The sequence below is a fragment of the Tupaia chinensis genome, unplaced genomic scaffold (genome assembly GCF_000334495.1).
Source record: "Tupaia chinensis unplaced genomic scaffold, TupChi_1.0 Scaffold000063_1, whole genome shotgun sequence".
Lineage (NCBI taxonomy): Eukaryota > Metazoa > Chordata > Mammalia > Scandentia > Tupaiidae > Tupaia > Tupaia belangeri.
This window is the reverse complement of record NW_006159521.1, coordinates 754,402-775,034: the sequence shown is the minus strand read 5'-3', so window position 1 is coordinate 775,034 and position 20,633 is coordinate 754,402. Positions and strand designations below refer to the sequence as shown.

Below are 20,633 nucleotides of genomic sequence, written 5' to 3'. Positions count from 1 at the left end.
CTCCAAGTAGAAAGTTACTCGTAGGCCATTTTCACTGCAGACCAAGGGTAGAGCTCCCTCTCTACCACTGCCAGCTCCCTTCCGCTGGGTGTTCTAAACCTATACCTGCATTTTACAGTGTTAGCCACTGGGGGTTTATGAAACAGGCAGAGAAGACTAGTTCTCTCCACTCAAGCAACTTACAACTTAATTAGAGCAAAAGGGACACACAGAATAGATGAAATTCACCCCAGATCAGTGCGTGTGCTCAGCTGCAAGGTGGTGTTGAGCTGTAAGAGCAGAAGGCAAGCAGAGCTGGGAATACAACTGGGCCCAAGCTCGCTTTCTGTATGCGAGTCTCAAGCTCCTGGGGAGTAGAAGGCACAGGCAGGAGTTTCTGATAGAAGAATGTGCTCTGACTCAGTTTTACTTGCTGATTTCTGTTGCCCAGAGAGCTGCGTGGATGTTTCTGGAATGGAAGGACACTTAGCTCACTCCTGAGAGCTCCCAGCTGCCTGTGGCAGCCTGAGTAGTCATGGCATGTTGGTGACAACTTATTATAAGGCAAACTCTAGACAGGACAAGTGCGCTTTTCCAACAGATGGGAACCGGTCTCACCCCTGAGGCGCTCCTTTCTCCCTCCCACCCCTCTGTCTCCATCGGTGTGAGAGTGAGTCCTGGCTCCACTCATTGAGCGCTTGGTCGGGTCAGGCCCTGGACTGGGTGGCTAACGCACTGTGTCTTTGTTAATCCACCCCACGACCCTGCGAGGTCAGTACTGGTATCTTCAATTCAACAGTGAAGAAACGGGGCTTACAAAGGTGGTTCCTTTGTTCAAGATTACCCAGCTAGTAAGTCTCAGAGGTAGGGTTTGAGCCCAAGGCTATTTGACTCCAAATCCTGATCTTTCCACATAAACATATCACCTCTCCAAGGTGAACCCCTGACACCAGTTAAAGAACCATGGTGGGTCTGGGCAAGCTGGCTGCAGGGAACGACTCACTTTTCCCATAGAGCTTAGTAAAGAAAGGACAAGCCAGTGGTCTTGATCCAAAGACAGCGTGGTAGAACATCCCTTGGCTGGGCCTAGCGAAGGCCCAGGAACCAAGCCCACCAACGCAGAGCCGCTTCTGCCCCGCCCTCTTTGACTGCTTGCTCTTTCCTTCCCCAGGTTCCTACCTGCCTTCCAGCTACTCGTTCTCCCCATACGGCAGCAAGGTCTCAGGTGGTGAAGACGCTGACAAGGCACGAGCCAGCCCCAGCGTCAGCTGTAAATCCAGCTCCGAGTCCAAAGCCCTGGACATCTTGCAGCAGCACGCCAGTCACTACAAGAGCAAGTCTCCCACAGTAAGGGGTGGACAGAGACATGGGCCGTTATCCTGGGCTGGGGGCAGGGGGGAAGGTCAGATCCTAACCAAGTGCAGCTTGAGGGCCTGACGTCAGCCCCACCCAGACACCCATCAGTCCTTGGTGTTCTCGTTCACAGGGAGTCGTGATAGGGGACCCTGGGCATTTCTGTGGTGCACGCTTGTGTGTGTGTGTCACTATAATGCTTTTGTGTGTCTGCTTTCCTTTCCAGATAAGTGATAAAACTTCTCAGGAGAGAGATCGGGGAGGCTGTGGGGTGGTTGGGGGTGGTGGCAGCTGTAGCAGCGTCGGGGGAGCAGGCGGGGGTGAACGAAGCGTGGACCGGCCTCGCACCTCCCCCTCCCAGCGCCTGATGTCCACACACCACCACCACCACCACCTGGGATACTCACTGCTCCCCGCACAGTACAACTTACCTTACGCAGCAGGTGAGCCTGTCTCCCTCCTCCTGCCTTTGTAGTTTTTGTCTCCATCCCAACAGTAGTGCCCACGGCAGGGTCCTTCCCACCCCCGCGGGACTCCTTTCCCTGAGCTTCTAATCTGTCTAGCCTCCTACAGACCGTCATTAAAGCCTATGACATTAATTTCCTCCTTTGGAGCTTGGGGACTCGCAAACTCCTCCACAATATTGGCTTTGATATTTAGAAGGCTAAGGAACAGGTGTTCCCACTGCCAAAGAGAAACAGGCAGCTGAAAAAGAGAGCCTGCCTGTCTGTCCCCAGCCACTGTATCTAGCCGCGCCTTTTCTGTCAGCACCCTGGAAGTCTGTGGAGCTAGGAGTTTAAGGGCGGGCACCTCCTCCAGCAGCTGATGCGTGGGAAGCACTGGGCGGTGGGAGGTTTCTGAGAGGCCACACTGACGCCTTCTCCTGCTCGCCCAGGGCTTTCTTCTACAGCCATTGTTGCCAGTCAGCAAGGCTCCACTCCTTCACTCTACCCACCCCCCAGGAGGTGAGAATGGTGAGTAACTTTTGTTCATTCAGAGGGGATGGCGAAGCGTGGACCGGCCTCGCACCTCCCCCTCCCAGCGCCTGATGTCCACACACCACCACCACCACCACCTGGGATACTCACTGCTCCCCGCACAGTACAACTTACCTTACGCAGCAGGTGAGCCTGTCTCCCTCCTCCTGCCTTTGTAGTTTTTGTCTCCATCCCAACAGTAGTGCCCACGGCAGGGTCCTTCCCACCCCCGCGGGACTCCTTTCCCTGAGCTTCTAATCTGTCTAGCCTCCTACAGACCGTCATTAAAGCCTATGACATTAATTTCCTCCTTTGGAGCTTGGGGACTCGCAAACTCCTCCACAATATTGGCTTTGATATTTAGAAGGCTAAGGAACAGGTGTTCCCACTGCCAAAGAGAAACAGGCAGCTGAAAAAGAGAGCCTGCCTGTCTGTCCCCAGCCACTGTATCTAGCCGCGCCTTTTCTGTCAGCACCCCGGAAGTCTGTGGAGCTAGGAGTTTAAGGGCGGGCACCTCCTCCAGCAGCTGATGCGTGGGAAGCACTGGGCGGTGGGAGGTTTCTGAGAGGCCACACTGACGCCTTCTCCTGCTCGCCCAGGGCTTTCTTCTACAGCCATTGTTGCCAGTCAGCAAGGCTCCACTCCTTCACTCTACCCACCCCCCAGGAGGTGAGAATGGTGAGTAACTTTTGTTCATTCAGAGGGGATGGTTACAACCTGGATTGCTGAATCCCTGTGGAGCCTAGATGTGAATAGCTGCGGGAGGGCCTGACCAGGCCTCTGATAGACGAGTTTGCCATGAAGCCATGTGCATCTGAGAAGGGCTGGCCCCACAAGCACCCCTGAAGGACCAGTTCTGGCTTCCCCTGCAGTCCATTTCCTTCTAGCGCCACCTTGTGGTGGTTATGCAGGCAGGCTGAGTGCCTGGTTATCTGTCCTTGTTTCCTTGCAGAACACCAAGTGCCCGGATAAAGTCAGCTTCGCGGGCCTGGACCGGCTCACCCAAGGAGGTGCTGGAGGTGCCATTTAGACATCAGTTAAATGGTGTTGGTCATCTTGTTTGCCGTTCCCACCACAACCGAAGGCAGACCCTTGCCTATCTCGCCTCCGCCAGATTCCCGGACTCCCTGACCCTCCCTCTTCCTCAGGAGCTGGCGAGCTGGTACTTAGCAAAAATATTTATTCTCTCGGCCACAGTCCTGACTGGTGTGGCCTCTGTGGAGATGAAGGCACGGGAAACAACCAGGGGAACATGGCGTCAGCCCAGAGAAGTCACTGCTCTGTCCCCAAACCCCTGGTCTGCTGCCAGAGCAGTTCTAACACTCCCTGCCCGGGAGGGACCCCAAGCACTGGGTAAGGTCTGAAGACAGCACAGCAGCCATACCCCTCACCGTCATTACCACCATCACCAGGTCGTGCATCTCCCCAGCGGTTTGGGCCCTGGAAACTGGCAGCACGTGGAGGAATTCGAATCTCAGGAAAGAAATCGGGGCTGTTTTCTCTGTAATTGAGAAAACAAGGTCTTCAAACATGGAGACTTCTCCCCTCTTACATGAGCACATAGAAACGCTCAGAGCCTAGCCTGAAAAGGGAGACCAAGGCATCGGCCCCACCATGGCCTTGAGCTGCCTGTCAGGCAGAGGGCGGGGCTCCATCTCCAGCTCAGGGCTCCCCAGAGCTGGGGGCAGCTGGAGCTGGAGCTGAGTGGAGTCTGTGAAATGGAACCTGCACCCCACTAAGTCCTGCTGCTTCTTACCCCCAACCCCTTGCCCTCTCTTCCCTCCTAACCCCTTGGAGCCTTTCCCAGGGGGATCCCCATACTGATCTCACCTCTTCTTTTCCACTGCTTGGCTCTTAAAAAGACTCAGGCAAATAAAATAGTATCCCCAATGTGGGGAACCTGGGAGTCTGCCGGCCACCTGAGGGCGAGGCCCGGGAGGCAGGCCCTGGGAGCACCCAGCAGTTCTTGGAGATGTCCTGTCCATTCAGCTAAGTATCTTCCTCATTTAGGGCCACAGTATATTCAGCCTGCTCCTCTGTCTACAAGTACACGATTTTATATACTCGAACTATAGCCTCCGTGTGTGCCAATGTAAGCTGTGTTCTCTGTAACACGTTTTTGTTTAGGGGCCACTGGCTGTGGGAGGTTAGTTCCGTAGACCCTGGGCGAGCACGTCCCTGGTTGCTCACTGGAGCCACAGAGTCGCTTGGTGGCGCCGCACTCTGAGGCAGCCCGCTCCGGCCCTCCTTAGGATGCGGTCTCCCAGGCCAAGCTCGGTGCTCCTGCGTGGGCGGCGATGATGACTTGGTAGCTTTATCGGAGTCATTTTTCCCCAGGTGTGGGGAGCCTTAGCTCTTACTATGCTTTTGAGGTATCTTCCCTTTGTTCCTTTCCCCTCCTATCTTTCCTTGACCCTCTGGACCGAGAGAGAGAAAGATGGAGACACCAGCTTAGGCTAGAGACAGGTGTTTGTGACCAGAGTGCCAAAGTGATCGCGTCAGAGCAAGAGCCAGGCTCTGCCTCGTTTGGAGGATGGGGCGGTAGGGACAGAAAGCACAAAGCCCGGGAGGGGTTAGTTTCCAAGAACCCGGGGCCCTACATGTAGCTAAGCATCGAGTCATTGGCCCCAGAGGAGCCCCTCTGCCCTACAGGCCTTCCTCCGGTTTCTGCGTCCTTGTTTTTGTTCAAATTGGGTTCTGAGCCCTCCCAACACCCCAATGTTTGCCTCTCGGCCCCCCAGCAGCCTCCCTTACACCAGTCCTTCCCCTGCCTCCTGGCCCCTGCAGGCCGCACTCTGAGCCCAGGCTTCCCTTTCATCTGTGGAAGGAGCTGGTGTGGACCCCTCACTTCACCTACCGAGGGGGGGACTGACTCGCAGCCTGCCGCGGCCCCCAGGCCCCACCTCTGCTGTTTTTCAGTACTGTTGTGTGTTCCGTATCTGTGGCACTGGCCCACAGCGTGCCCTGTACATAGTGTAAAGAACCCGTTCCGAGTCATTTTCTTTCTCATTGGGCAGGCGTGGCCTGGCCTTCCTGCCCTTCCCACTTTGTTCTCTAACAGAGAGGAGGAATTCTGTATTAAGCTTTGGGGTCTGCAGAAGGGACCCGGGTCTTTTCCTTTTCTACCCCCTTAAAAGAACATTTGGCCCTTTGGTCCTATGCCGTCTCTCTTGCGGATTAGGAGCTACCCAGCAGAGTGGGTGAAGGCAGCAGTGGCACACAGTCCCGGTCCTCCTCGGGCCAGTCTTCCCTCCAGAAATAACAGCAGCAGCCCTGGAGGTCTTTGACAGGCGTGACGCCGTCCCCCTCCCACCCCTCCCCTTGGGCAGGGTACACACATGTGGGGCTACCTGCAGCCCCCACATCCTAGTCAGGAGGAGACACTCAGCAAGGACCCCGCCCACCCCCAGCTGCTGAGAAATCGCTGCCGAGGGCCCCGACCACCAGCGCCCCAGCCCCTCAGAGCCGCCCCACCCAGGCCCTCATCAATGCCGCTCATAGGGCTTCCCCTAGAGGAGAGGCTGAAGGGAGAAGGGGCCTCATTCCCAGCAAGGGGGCCAGGCTTCCCGGATGGCTGCTCTGCAGGGCCACACCCCTTCTTCCCACCTGAGGGGAGCCAGCTCCCTCCATCCTGTCACTGCTGTGCACATGGATGTGTACATGGACGGAGCTCCCTCCACCTGCCCGTTCTCTCCACACATGTCCGGGTCGGAGAGCCCCACACAGAAGGGTAAGAGGCAGCCCATGAACTGCAGTGGTGATTCTCGACTCTCTTCTCTCCAGGCTCCAAGGTAGGGGTAAGAGGACTGAGCTTAGGAGTTGGGGGCTAAGACTGCAGAAGGGCTAGAAAATTATACACAGGCTTTGAGGCCACCCATGTCACTTACTATCCCATATACCCTGTTCACCATCCCAGTGTCTCTGATGCCCCCCAAGATTCAACTGGGCAGCTAGCTGGCCCCATGGTCCTGGGCCTTTGTCATTTGTTGTATTACTAGGGCATCCCAGGGAGCTTTCCAGTGACCCCTTGCCATGGGCCCCTCCTGGGATCCAGCCCCTCCTGCCCCAGCCCACCCGCTTGCCTTGGTGCTCAGCCCCCCACATTGGGAGCAGGTTGGGGCGAGCTGGAGGCCCGGGCTGGAGGGGTGGCGTTGCTGTTCATAGCTTTCGTTCCATTGGCGTTGCTCTGTTGGGTTTAGTTTCAGTCTTCCTGATTCGTCCCTTCTGTAAAGTGTACATTACCAAGTTCCTTGTTTTTTTATATATATATATAAATATATATATACAAACTGTACTCTTTTTGCCTTTGTACATTCAGGCAAGAAGAGAAAATAAATCTTTTTAAGAGACAATCACAAATCTGTGAGGGCTGCTGGTTATTTCTCCTGGAGTTTGCTGCTGAGCTGCCTCCTCCTTCCTCCCAACCTTCCCGTTCTCCCTCAGCTTTCCTGATCTTCCTAGTCCTGCTCCACGTGCATCCTCCGCGTCACCTTCCCCGGCTGATGGCAAGCTGTGCATCCAGTGTCCACCCCGCCTGCCCACGGCCCTTCCCTGCCGTTTTCTGGCCTGGCCACTGGCCAAGCCCAGGAGCCTGAGCCTGTGCCCGGGCCTCCCCTCCCTCCACCCTTAGATCTCATTCACCGAAGTGGCTTTGGACCCCTGGTTACTCCAGGACCTGTCTCCCCGAGGCCCTGGCTTTGGACACTCACCTGTGAAACTGCAGCTGGGAGCTCTCTGCCTAAATGTTTGCACTATTTACACTGGCCTGGGAGTCAGGATGGATGCTTCTTAGGAGTGGGTGGGAAGTATCCCTCACACCCCCACATCCCAGCCGCCAGTGTGCTCTGACCCAGAGCCCAGGTGACCATTCCTGCCTGGTGGGCTTCTGTGGTGACCCCAGCAGAACAAAGTGTAAGGGCTTATGGGTCAAGAACACTTGACCAGTTTGAAGGGGTGGTACGTTCTGAAACACGGCCCGACCAACCGTCGTTCGGCCTCTTCCTTTCTCTATTTTCCTCTTCCTTTTTTCCCTTTTCTACTTCCTTTTCTTAATTGGCTTTGGAATTGAAGTATATTTTTTAATTATTTGTTGTATTTATTGAATAAAGTTTTTAATGTCCCTGTTCTTAAATTTAGACTTAGTTTGCCTCTCACATACCTCCCCTCTCTCACTCCAACATCCCCCAAATCTTCTCATTTCCTTTTTAAATTGGAGAGCAGCCTTTGGTGCCATTACTTCTGCCAGTGGTCTTCCATAGCACAAGTCTTTGGTGAAAGGGAAATCTTGGCTGGGTGCCTTGGGTTTCCAATTCAGCCCTGCTAACTGGCTGTACTGAAGAGGAACCACCAACAGATGGCAGCAGAATCTCAAGTGTGGTTCCCATCCACTCTAGCAGCTCTGGGAAGAGGTAATGGGCTGTTTTTGTCTTGCGCTTTGTCAGTCTTGCAGACACCGCCCCTGGGCTTGGGTTATCTGCTTGTGGGGATGTCTTGAAGCACTGAGATTTCTGTCAAAAGTCTCTAGTCCCAGACTTGCTCTAGTAATCCTGGGGGGGAGGGGTGTTGAGCGTACTTTTTAATGAATACCAGGTGGAGTTCAAGGCTAATGACTTGGCCCACAGTAAAAACCCAAGTGAGTTCCACAAGAACAATGTGAAATGGGCCAAACACCCAGAGAGCCCCGAGGACAGCCGCAGCTCAACAGCAGGCCCCACCAAGCTGTAATGGGTGGAGGAACAGCTCCTTGATGTAGAAGAACAGAAACAGAAGGGAAAATGTTTGAAGAGAACAGAGAGGGGAAAAGGACAGACAGAAAAGAGATTCTAGCCCCTACAGTGTCTGAGCAGACGGCAGTGCCAAGAGCCTCAGGTTATTGTGCTGCACAGAAAGAACAGGGAGGGCATTTGAGGCACAGCAGCCGCGGGCAAAGGCCCAAGGCCTTGCAAGAAGAAGCGCTAAGAGCAGTCTGGATCCCGGGCGATAGCCCCTACCCTAGGTGAAGCTGCCGTGCATACACGTGGCTCTCCAGGGGCTCGGGCGCTGCGCCCGCACTCCTAGCAACCACAGTCTCATGGTAGTGTACCCCCAGGGACACTGGCCAGTTCGTCGCCCCACCACGCTTCCTTCTGCGTTTTTTCCGAGGTGCACATACCATGCTCCTCTGAGGTCAGGCTCTAGATTCACAAGGCAGCAGTGGTGGGAAGTTGATGCTGGCACAGGAATAAAGAACGAACCAACCACAACTTTAAATCAGTTTATTGACACAGTAACACAACACACTTGCCTCCCTGACACCCCCACCCCCCTCACCCAATCTAGATTTCGCCCCTTTCCGCTCCCCGTAGAACAAGCTGTTCAGTGAAAACAAAAGGCAGACCACTCTGGACCCCAGTCCTGCCCAGTGGCCCTGTGGGCAAGGGTCTCAAGCACAGCTCAGACCTGGTAGGGGAGGCAGTCACTGTAATCGGCCAGCCAGGAGCATCCAGTCTCTCAGGACAGTCCCCACAGTTCTCAGGTCCTGGCTTGCTCTTCCTCTTTGCTCTTTGTGACCCTGACTCTAGGAAGGAGACCTTAGGGCCTGGGCCTGCTGCCAGGAGCAAGAGCTTCTGATGATGACGTTGAGAACTGGAGTTTGGCTAGTGCTTTTTAAGGCCCAGGCACCCCAAATAAAAGCCCTGGTGGTGGGAGTGAACTTCAATGCCCCTATCTGAAATGCACTGATAACATTAAACAGATTAAGCCAGCTTAACCAAATGCCAGAAGAACACTAAGCTGTAAAGGAGGAGGGGTCAGACCTGCTTACTCCAGGCAGATACAAATGCACAGAGAAGCCAGGGAGAGTGTCAGAACAACTCAAGGACACTGCCCAGGGACTAGAAGGCCTATATTCAGGGGCCCCTGAGTGACAAGAAGCAAAGAAAGAAAATACACAAGTCTTAGAAACCAGAAAAAGAAAACAGACAGCAGGGGAAGCTGAGCCTGACAGCACTGCCCTCTGGCCCTCAGGCCTTGTCCTGACCTGGTGGTCCCTCCCCTCTAGGCAATGTCCTCCCCTAGGCTAGATAGAGCACATCACACAGCGTAGTTTAAAAAGCTTCTAATGCCAGTTCATAAACATCTTCATTTACTATTGGTGATTACATGTGAATAATATGTTTATACTGTTCTTTATGGAAAACAATTGCAACGAGTCAACTCCGAGAACACAAGAGGCAACCCTCGCCCTGAGCCCCACAGCGTCCTTCCCTAGACAGTCAGGAGCCCTCTCCTCTGTCCCAGGGCTGCCTGCCTTCCCCTCTTCCCCCACTGTGGCTCTTGGGCAAAGCATCCTCTGTGACCATTAGTCCTCATCAGACAAGTTCTGGTCCAGGGGGTAAACCATGAACATCACATCTGGCCGAGAGGGGACACAGGGATGGCCTGGACGTACAATCTCAAAGCCCAAGAAGCTGAAGGTCTTCAGGAGTGGAGCTGCAGAAGAAGGAGCGTAAAAAGAGTCCGATGAGAAACAACAAAGTAGGCTCAAATCAAGGGAAAACCCAAAGATGGAACAAAAAAGCAGGAGGCCCTCACTAACCCTTGGGCAGGCCCCATCATACCCACAGCTTCCAGGGTCTGTAAGGCGAACTCAGGAGTTCCACCTCACCGCTGTCAGACACTCCCCCTCGCGCCCCCCAGCCTCCGTCCCCCACAGTGTGGCTGAAGGTCCAGGCTGCTTTGACTCCTTACCTCTGTCTTCCCGGCCCTTCCTGAAGCAGATAAAGACGTAGTTCACTTTCATCTTCTCCTCAGCGAACTCTAGCAGTGCTAACAATCTGCAAGAAGCAACAGAAATGCTCAGGCCCAGCAGCACCTCTTAGACCTCCCTCCATTCACCCCAGTAAAGGGCTTTTCTGAGCTCACAGCCAGCGGTATCAATATGGAAGCTCTAGGGGGAAAGTTTATATTTCTATTTTTTTAAGAGATATTTTTGCTATAGGGAGTATGCACTCGCCAGAGAAACAGAGAGAAAGCAAGAAATCACTCTCTACACACCCCCGGGGATGGCCACGCCACAATCTATTCTTGAGACTTTGGGCATGTACACACATGCACCCAGCTTGAGTTTTAACCCGCTGGGTCCAGGACTTGAACCACGATCGACTACATAGGAGTCCAGCAACGTAACCATTACACCATCTGCTGGTCCTGAAAATTCATATTTCAACACCCCAGGAATCCTGATTTCAGAAAGAAATAAGCCACAGCCCCTGAGGAAAATGTTACTGAATTATCTCTTCCTGTAATAGGTTCTTCACCTGAAAATAATATATAACTAATGCAGTTCACAAAGAGAACCCAGTTCTTCAGGGGTCCCGCTAGAGGGCCACATTTGATAAGATCACCTGCCACTGAGAGGGACACTCTGGGCCCTAACGCTTATCTAAAAGGATTTCTTCAAGAGACAGAGCCACTCAGGATAACTCCGTCCTTAGTACTGTTTCTTACACACCTGGCTTTTTGGAGGGCCTTGCCCAACCTAGTGAAATTCCACTGTATCTCAGAGCTTCCTGCCTTCTAAACTGCACCACTGTATGGTGACTCAAGGGGACTGAGTGCTGGGAAGAGTGAACTGTAGAGTGATTAACTGGCAGGTATTTGGTTAATGTGATAATGATCCTCTTTAATTATAACCTACAGTAGGTGTGCCTTACTGGCTGAAAATAGCCTGTTACAAAATGCTGCCTGCTTGGAATGTCTAGAGGGAAGGAGGCAGAGACTCCTTTACAAACCCAGTAAATACACGTCCTCTGGAGTGGGCCTTCCTTCCCCGTTTGTTCCTGTCCCTCCTCCAGTGCTTGCTCCTCCTTACCCTTCTTTGCTCCCATCAGCTAATAACCCATCTGGGATTTCTACAAACAGGCTCTGGCTGGACAGGACTGCATCCCAGGAAGAGACCTTCACCTCGGTGACCTCGTACTGGAAGTGGACGATGTGAGGTTTTCCATCGTTCACAGGGAGGTCCTGGGTCACAGTGAGCTTCTCGTCCTGGGAAGGAAACCACAAAGGATCCTAACACAACTGCTTCTGGCGACAGCATCCACTCCCTTACCTAGGTGGTGCCAGGAGTCCCTGTGGGCCAGTCTCAGGGTAGCACGAAACTGGGCACACTGAGAATGTATTGCTGCCTGAGGCTACAGGAAGCCTCCCACTGCGCACTAAGGCTAGCTGACATTGCTAAAAGCCAGCCTGATGGGAAGGAAAGTATTTCCCAGACGTCCTCTAGGTGCTGAGCACTGTAAGGTGCTGTCCGGTATATGCCTCAGCTGTGACTAATGCCCTCTCTGGGCATGAGCGTCTGTTCCTTCTCTTAAAGTTTTTGCCATAGGGCATGGGCACTCACCAGAGACAGTGAGAGGAAAAGAAAGAAATCATCCCCTTGGGGGATGGCCGCACGGTGGAATCCCTTCTCTATTTTCTTATTGGGATTTTGTACCAGAGGTCCAGGACTCAAACTGCCGTTAGCCATGTGGGAGTCCAGGACCCAAACCACTACATCATCTGCTGACCACCATTAGGATCCATTTGAAATCTGAGATTCTGAGATACTGAGATCCAGAACAATGAAGCAACCGACCCAAGGCTCCAAAGGGCAGAGTTCATTCAAACCTGGGTCTTCCTGACTTGAAGAAAGCCCATTATTTCCCGCCCAACGCCATGTCCTTTCCCTTTCCTCTCTGAAAGAGTAACGTCAAAAAAAACAAATGAAGACATACATGAAGGTTTGAACAGGCCCCTGATCAACCAAAGCCTGCTCCCCAGGGGACTGTCCGACCCATGTAAGCTCTCCCGGGCAGTCTCAAGAGACCAGAACTCAGCGGCCCTGTTAACCTTCCATCCCAGTCTTAGGGAGAAGCTAAATCAACCTCTGGGCCTCAGCCACCGATACAGAAGGCCGTGAATGGTGCAGAAGGCCGCGAATGGTGCACACATCGACACCCTCCCTCTAGTACTCTGAAAAGCTATGTAGGAACTTCAGTTAAGGGAATCTTTCTGCACCCCTACCAACCTAGCCTGAGAGTCAGAGGACTAATGGGCACAGTTCTGCCCTCAAGCAGCAGCTCAGTGGTATATGCCAATGTTCTGCCCCATGCCCTCCTCCCAGGCCTCTCCTTACCTTGTATATTAGAGCTGAGAGAGAAGGATCCCTGCCGCCCCCTCGCCCACCGGGGATCTTCGACAGTGGGTGAGGGGCATCAGGAGCACCACAGAGGCCCCGGAACAATGTGCCTGCAGCACTGGAGCTGGGGACAGTTACTCAAAGGCAAAATACTACTGCAAGAAACAAAGAAGGCAAGGCAGTCAGCACCCAGACTGGAGTGCTAAACCCAAACCCACACACCCCCACTGGCTCTCCCTCACCAAGTGCCCCATCCTTATAGCCTCAGCTTCCAGAACTCCTTAAAGAAAAAGCATCCTGCAGTGGCAGAGAGTTCCAGAGAGGCTAAGGAGTCCACCTGGACATGTGTGACCAGAGGAGCCCCTAACAGGTCTGTATGGTTCTGGGCCGACCCTGGAAGGAACCCAATCCCGGCGCCCCTAACAGGTCTGTATGGTTCTGGGCTGACCCTGTAAGGAGCCCGATCCCAGCCTGCTGGCCAGGCCTCAGGCCCCATGCCACATCAGTCTTCTTGCCCCTCAGTGCCTCCGTTGCAGTGGCAGAATCAAAGCCTATACAATCACTTCAGGTTGGAGGGACATGGCACATGGGCTATGGGAAGTCATGAGGATGGAAGTTCCTAAGTAGCTCCAAATGATGGCCCTAAGAAAAGGAACTGGAATGCGCAGTCACTTACCCAGATCCCTCTAGGATTAAGAACGAAACTAAACCCAAGGATTTGGCTTGCAGAGTAAAGGTGCACTAGAGTACACAGAATAGTAGAGTCCCACTCTGTCCCTGCCGCACCGCCGAATGCAGGCCCTTGCCCTTCTCTGTTCCCTTCATGACCTGAGCATGGGAGTTCCAGCAACGTTCACCTGGTCAGAACAGGCACTCAGGTGTATGCGTGTGGGGAGGAGACCTGTGGCCTGTGGCCTGAGTAAGGGAGCTGATCAGACAGATCACAGAAGTGAACAGCTCCTAAAGGTGTTCCTCGTCAACTCCACGGTGCCCTTTCTGGCCGCAATTTTCAGGTGGACTCAACAGGACTCCAAATCTGCTCCACTGCCTTCTTTGAATCTGATTTAGTAGCTTCTCAGACTGAGGTACAGCTTACTCCCAGGTGAAAAGCAAGCAAAGCAGGGAAAGCTGTTGTCTGTGCATGTACACCATGACTCAGCAACAGGCCTGTCCCATAGCCACCACGTACCAGCCTCAGGGCAGCTGGCACACAGTGGTATCACACAGATGGGGTGCTACAGTGTGCCAGAGGCAGCACATGTGACTGCACCTCACTTCTCTGCTACGTGTTTAATGATGTCATGTCAGCTAAGGGGGGGATATTTACACCATAGTAATCAGCATAAGCTGTCAATCAGGACTTTTTTCTGAAAGCCAGTTGTAACATATGAGGCAACCATCTTTACATTGCTTTGCTTTAGACAGTATAGTATACCAATTTTGGGCTCTTTTACATGAAGAGCAACAGAACTGCACTCATGCCTAACATAGCAATTTTACAGTAACGAAAGGGACAGCCCACTGAATTCCTCACTACTAACAGCATTGTATTAGCATTCTGGCTCGGACAGGAAATTCAAACCCATCAAAGCTCAGCTCCTAGGTTTGTTATACTAAGGATTTTAACTAGGGATCTAAAAGTGACCTTGAGGGTCAGCAAGAAATGTGGTTAAGGTGCTTGACTCCCATGTGTCCAACTGCAGTTCAAGTCTCAGACCTGGCAGCTTTCTCTCTCAACAAACTGAATAATAATTAATCAAATTAAATAAATAATTCTTTAAAAAATGAAAGGGACCTTGGAAATTTCTGTAGGAAATGGGGTTCTGCGAGAAGTGTCTGAGGACTGGGGGCAGTATCAACATCTGGGAATGACAGCCATATTGGCACCAACAGCTGCTAACAGAAAGGGCATGACAGAGGATACACAACTTTCTGTCTTCAAGGATAGGAGTTACTTTCTGCTGGGGACAATGAGCTATTATGTTTCCCCTTCCGATGCATTAATGGGAAGAATAATGGTGTCCACGGTAGACAAAGGTGGTGGTTTCCCCAAGGAAAGGCACACACATGTCCCACTTCCCATTCCTGTGATCATATATGGCCTGCACTGAAGTTCCTACATAGGGACCAAGAAAGCTGGGCCACCTAGAAACAGCTGGGTTGCTTGTATTGGTCACAGGAGCTACCCAAGCACTGGGCAAATCTCTAGGGTAAATGAGATGTCATCTATTTTTTTTTTTTTAAGAGATTTTTGCTACAGTGTGTGCGTGCTCACTGGAGACACAAAGACAGGAAGGCAAGAAATCACACCCCCCCCAAGGGGCATGGCCATACCACAATCCCTTCTCCTTCATTATCGTGGGATTTGGGGCATACATGCACATGTGCCTGGCATGAGTTTTAAGCCACCAGGTCTGGTACTCGGACCACCATCAACTATGTGAGAGTCAAAAGACATAACCATTACACCATCTGCTGGTCCTGAGAGATGTCATCTTATATACTATTGGGTTGTCTGAAAAGTCATGACACATTTTTGCATAGAAAAATACGTCATGACTTTCCTGGCAACCTAATAAAATTGCTTGGGTGGGGTCGGCAGGTGGTGTGGTGGATAAGGGTGCTAAATTCCCACATGGCCGACCATGGTTCGAGTCCCGGACCTGGTGGTTTGCTTTCTCGCTTTCCCTTTCTCTTTCTCTCTCTCTCTGGTCAAGTTAAAAAATAAAACAATAACAAGTGGAATTAAATAAATAATTCTTTAAAAAATTATTAAAAAATAAATCTCCTAGGGTCATTAAAAAAAAAAAAAAAAAACAAGGCCCTTGCAAGTCTACAATGCTGGTGTCCTACTTCCAAAGGTCCTCTACCCTGCATTCCAATTGCCATTTTGACTTACAAACGGCAGAAGTAATGGGACTAACCCACCAAAAAGATCAGAATAAAGTAAGGGATTTTTTTAGATCCAGAATCCCCTTTGTCTTCCTAGAAATAATCCTTGGAGCCTGCCCTGTGTCCAGCACTAATCTATGAGCTTGTGGTATTTATGGATTCCTGATCTCTCTCCTCTTCAAATCAATACAAGAAGCCTATGTCATGGTAACAACCACTTCCCCACCTGCACACACAGGATCCTGGAGACTCTTTGTTCCTCCCCCATAAAATCTGCACAAGAAAGTGCTTAGGGTGGGGAGAAGTTCGGGCTCCCACTCTAGGATCCAGTTCTAGTTCCCTAAGAGAAACAGTTGGGGTTTGGGATAAACTTAGTAGACAGTAGATCACAATTACCATCATCATCCATTATAAAGCATCTGTTAGTAGTTACTTGCTCTGAATGACAAATCACTTCTCCTTCAAAAAAAACCTGACTGTCATTTCTAAAATAAGAAAGGAAGGGGAATATATACATATGTGGTGGTTAATTAGTAAAAAGAAACTGGGGGGGGGGGGGGGCAGCAGGGGACGTGGTGGTTAAGGCACTGGACTCCCATATGGCCAACCGCAGTTTGAGTCCTGAATCTAGTAGCTTGTTTTCTCACTCTCGCTCTCTCCTACTGGTTTTAGTTTTCAAAATGGTATTGTGGCAAGAAATGCCACCATCATCATTTGGAAGGGTAAATCCTGGAAGAATTTAAGCACAAGAGAAAGTGACTTCTAAACAAGTCTTTCTGTCACAAGATCCAAGCCGAGTTAGATTTCATATTCAGTTTAGACTTGTTTCTGACTGGCTCTGGTGTCTAGCTTTTTCCAACCCTTTCTCACATCCTGGTCACTCTGCTGGGGGTCAGGCATGGTGTAATCTCTATCAGCCTTTCAGTGCACAGACAAAAAAATCAAGCCGATTAAGGAGAGTTAATCTGTCAGACTGAACCCAAACATCCAGCTGGGCTGGTCTTAACTTTTGGAGAAGAAAAAATATATCATGCTGGAAATGTGGGTATCAGGTATGCAGCATCCAAGACAAGTCACAAGAGAGATGGAGATTAGAGGCGATCTATTAGTGCCTTTTATTTTCTCAGTTGTTCTTAGACATGCCTGGGAAACAGCACATCCTGCTGCCTCTAATTTCAAGCATCTGTGGAACTATTATTGTCTGAAATGTCCTTAGCAGGTTATAATTTCAAATACAGGCTACAATAGGCAGTGTATAGTAGATTATTCCTGAGAAATGTTGACAGCAAATGAAATTTGTCTAATTCAGATCCTTTTTAACTCTCTGGGGTATTTACTATTTAAAATAAAGAACCTTAAATCTCTTGATAAAATAAAGGATTTTCTATTAAAAGAAAAAAAAAAAAAAAAAGAACCACTTCCAGCTGACTTTATGCCAGTTGTGATTTCTCTATTTAGTTTGCTCAAAGAGGGTATAGCCTGCTACAGAGTAGAGATTTAATGTGACAGTAACTCTATGGCTAACTTCTATTAAGCTGCAAATACTTGAACTCAAATTCTCCTTGGTATACTTCTGATCGTGTTTCACTTGAATCAGTGGCATACTCAGCTTATTCAAGTCTGCCCCCTTTCTCTGTGGTGTCTATTACCTGTCAAGAGGATCAGATGGCCTTGGTATTACCTACCTTTTGGTATCAAATGAAAAGGCACCAACACCACATTCTCAGGATTCACTTCCCTCTTTTAACCTCTTCTGATCATTCTCATCTCAGGCCTATCTCACAGGACACCCAGCGTGCCCACACCTCCCTTACACCCTCACACAGGCTGTGTTTCCTCTGACACTGGGAGTGTCTCTGATGACTAATTCCTCCACAAAGGGAGACCAATGCAGGGCTGCCTTCACACTTAGCAAAAGAAACAGGAAGAGAGGTAGGAGGTGGGAGATAAATAGGAAAAGTGCCACCTCCAGTATATTGTGACCACAAAGGCTTGCTGCCAGTTACCAGTTGCCAACGCCCCTTCCATCTGAGGAAGGGGCCCTGGGCAGGTGCCAGGCATAAGTGATTCCACTAGGGCTGTTCTAAGTTCCAAAGGGAGTCCACTTGTTCAGCATGATTATAAAGAAAATGACATCACCACTCCGAATCAGAGGCTGGAAGCCAAACTGGGTTTAGGTTGCTTCTCCACGTGAAACACACCAGGATGGCAGCTAGATTATCTGTCTTGATTTTCAGAGGGCACCTGTCTCTCTCTCTTTTTCTTTTCTCTTTCTGTCTTCCTTCCTCCCTCCCTCCTCCCCTTTCTTCTTTCAAGAGAGATATACAGATACATGCATACTCACACACACACTGTCTCTCTCTCTCTCACACACATGCACACACACACACAGTCTCACCTGAGTCTCACCCCGGTGATCCTCCAAGCTACAGGATCATAGCATGTGTAGGTGTGCCTGGTGTATTCAGGTCAACCCAGGATTTGAACCCAGGCCTCCCAGGTGGCTCACTATGGTACAGTGGCACCCTACTGGCTATGTCACTTCAGCTGGGCCTCTCTCTCTCATGAAATAAGTAAGAAACAAACTTTTTTTTTAAAGCAAAAAAAAACAAGAAAACCTTAAACAAACAAACAAACAAAAAAACCCTGCATATTACACATTTAGGGCCTCCATCTAGTTTGTTTAGTAAGCTCATCACACAGTCCTAGCCTCCTTCCCAGGATAAAGTTACATCATTGTTTATATGCTATCAAAAGCCTAGGAAATTTTCTTAAGGCTTATCTCATACAAAGCATTTTATGCTGCTGCTGCTAACAGGAAACTACCTATTTTGTTCACTTCAAATAACAAAATTCTTGTTCACCTACTCGGTCATTTCTGGTCTATAGCTTTCAATTAGGCTTCATGGCCTTCCAAAGCATGGTACCAACTTAAATCAACACTGCACATTTTTTTCAAAAAGAAATGAATTACTCATTTTTTTTCTAGAAATGTGCATTTGTAACATCACTCTATCCCACTCCTCAATCTCCTTTTTTATATTTCTGAGCAGCTCTACAGCTAAATTTGGCTTTCTTGGCAGAGTGAGGAATTGCTATTATTAGTCCATACTGCTTTCTGAAGCATATCTCCAATTCAGGGGGATTCCAGACTACACTAGCAATTGGTCGGGGTCTCTCTCTCATGACCTTGAAGGTACATTAGGCAAAACTGGCTCTTCCTATGACCCACATTCAACAAGCCACAGTCCCAATAAATAAGGAATAACTGAAACCAAATCCTTTGGGAAGAGGCAGAAATTCTACTTCCCAGGAAACCATGCAGTGACAATGCTCAGGGAGGCTCTGATGTGCTCTTGTCCCTGCACATCTACCCCCAGAGCCACCGACACATCCAGACACTGCTCCTCAAAGTCCAGCGGCACACAGATTATACTATACACAACAACTGGGCCAGGCTCGCTCTCCTCCTGTACTGTCACAAGCAAGTCCTGGACAGATGCCATCTCCCTGCTCTGCAAATCCAGGCAGAGACAGACCATGAAATGGCTTGATTTCCTTTAGATTTAAAGCTCATTTTCAAAAAAGTCAATAAAATCTGTTTGTCTATCAATATCTATATATGTCTTCTTCCCTCCCCCACCACCAGGAATTCTGTCATTTTGGAGGTACCAATCAGAACACAGGAAAGCGCTAAGCCTTGTTTTCAAAACACTGCCAGCTCCTCTTCAAGTTGCTATTTCTTCCAGGAAACCAAGCCTCCACCTCCTGAGTTTTTCACTGGAGCCAGGAAAGCTGGAAATCCCATCCCCCACCCAATGGGAGCTAAACTCTCAGTCAGCCCCCACCTCCCTGCTGACAAAACACCAAGAACATCCGGCTCTTATCAGAATCCCTAGTTAGGACTCTACGAGGAGTCCTTTTAGAAAGTTAGGGCAGGCCAGAGGCTGGGAAACATGCTATGGAAACAGGATTACCATAACTCAAAGAAACCAGACACCCTGCACACACACCCCACCCCCAGGCCAAACTGAAGGAGCCAGATCCAAGGCCTAGGCCCCAGCAGGCCAGCTGGCTCCTCCCTCCACCTGACTTTCCAACAGCCAAACCCCTCAAATTACCAACACACTGAACAAGCAAGGGCTCTGGGGACAAGCAGGCCGGCTATGCTCTGAGGAAGCTGGAAGGAATCTTCACATGAAGCTAACCCAACCTCCTCTTTTCACATGTAAGCACTCTGGCTAAGCCAGAACTCAAACACAGGTCTTCCCACCTATTCCCACCAATGAAGACCTTACATGTAGGTCCCATGTGCTCAACTCTCAGGGTTCTAAAGGCAAAAGACCTTGCATCTAGGCCTGCTCAGTCCAGCAGGCGTAGGGAATGACTGCTGAGACCACCCACCTTCCACCCCCACTGCAGACACACAAATGTCAGAGCAGAAAACCCATCTCACACACTCAAGTGGGTTCTGCTGTAGGTTCCTGACTCCATCCACCCTTTGCACCTCACCCTGCCTCTCCCGTACCTGCCAACTATTCTCAACACACGCACACACAAGCCTTCCTTACCACAGTTAAACCTGGCATCCAGCACCATGCAAGTGTTTACCCACTTCCACCTCCAACCCCTCGGTTCCAGAGGGACTGGGCTGGAAAAGGCAGAATAAAAGAAGGGCATGTGAAGGGGGGACAGACAGCACAATGGGACTGTAGGTAAAGAGAACCTGGGAGGCGGGGATAATGGGTCCAACAGGACTGTAACAAACCAGAAGTGGGGAGCAAACCTTCCTGTATATGGGGGACAAAAAGAGGTAGGGCGGCTAGGTAAGTCCGAGAATTGAGGAAAGAAAATGACTAATGGCTGAGAACTGAGTAACTGGAGGGAGAACAGGAGACACTGTAGCAGGTGTCTGGGTACTCTGGATACTACCTGAAAGAGACAGACTAAGAAATCCCTGAAGACTAGGCCCTTGTCAGTAAAGAAAGGGCTGACACCCACTAAAGGAATGTAATGGAAAAGGCTGAGGCCTTCTGCTGGGGTGGGGGAGGGGTGGGATGGTTTTCCCACCTCCATTGCACATTAGAAATACCTAGGAAGTTTTAAAACTATGCTGATAACCAGGCCTCACTCTAGGCCAGTTAGACCAAACTTTGAAAGTAGGGTCCAGGTGATTGACTTTTCAAATGTGCAGCCAGGGTTAAAGACACAGAGAGACAGGAAAATCTGAAACTCTCCGCAGGAATGGTAAGGACAGTGGTGCTCAAACAGAG

At 50.5% G+C, this 20,633-nt stretch overlaps 2 protein-coding genes across 3 annotated transcripts in view; one reads left to right on the top strand and one right to left on the bottom strand.

Annotated features, from left to right (window-relative positions):
- The window catches only part of ZNF609 (zinc finger protein 609), a 278,967-nt gene extending 271,627 nt beyond the window's left edge, over nucleotides 1-7,340 (top strand). Inside the window, exons 6-10 of one of the 2 annotated variants that reach the window (XM_014593217.2) lie at nucleotides 1,151-1,326; nucleotides 1,559-1,701; nucleotides 2,383-2,456; nucleotides 2,909-2,987; nucleotides 3,262-7,340. In XM_014593217.2, the coding sequence (XP_014448703.1) occupies nucleotides 1,151-1,326; nucleotides 1,559-1,701; nucleotides 2,383-2,456; nucleotides 2,909-2,982 (467 nt within the window). In that variant the 3' untranslated portion in view covers nucleotides 2,983-2,987; nucleotides 3,262-7,340. Of the gene's footprint in view, nucleotides 1-1,150; nucleotides 1,327-1,558; nucleotides 1,776-2,227; nucleotides 2,307-2,382; nucleotides 2,457-2,908; nucleotides 2,988-3,261 lie in introns of both variants that reach the window. The other variant, XM_014593219.2, reaches the window with a different exon arrangement.
- A 1,206-nt stretch (nucleotides 7,341-8,546) lies between these two features.
- Nucleotides 8,547-20,633, bottom strand: part of OAZ2 (ornithine decarboxylase antizyme 2) — a 13,967-nt gene continuing 1,880 nt past the window's right edge. Inside the window, 4 exon segments of the mRNA NM_001290147.1 lie at nucleotides 8,547-9,779; nucleotides 10,038-10,123; nucleotides 11,161-11,336; nucleotides 12,466-12,623. Coding sequence (NP_001277076.1) covers nucleotides 9,649-9,779; nucleotides 10,038-10,123; nucleotides 11,161-11,336; nucleotides 12,466-12,546; nucleotides 12,548-12,623 — 550 coding nt within the window. The 3' untranslated portion in view covers nucleotides 8,547-9,648.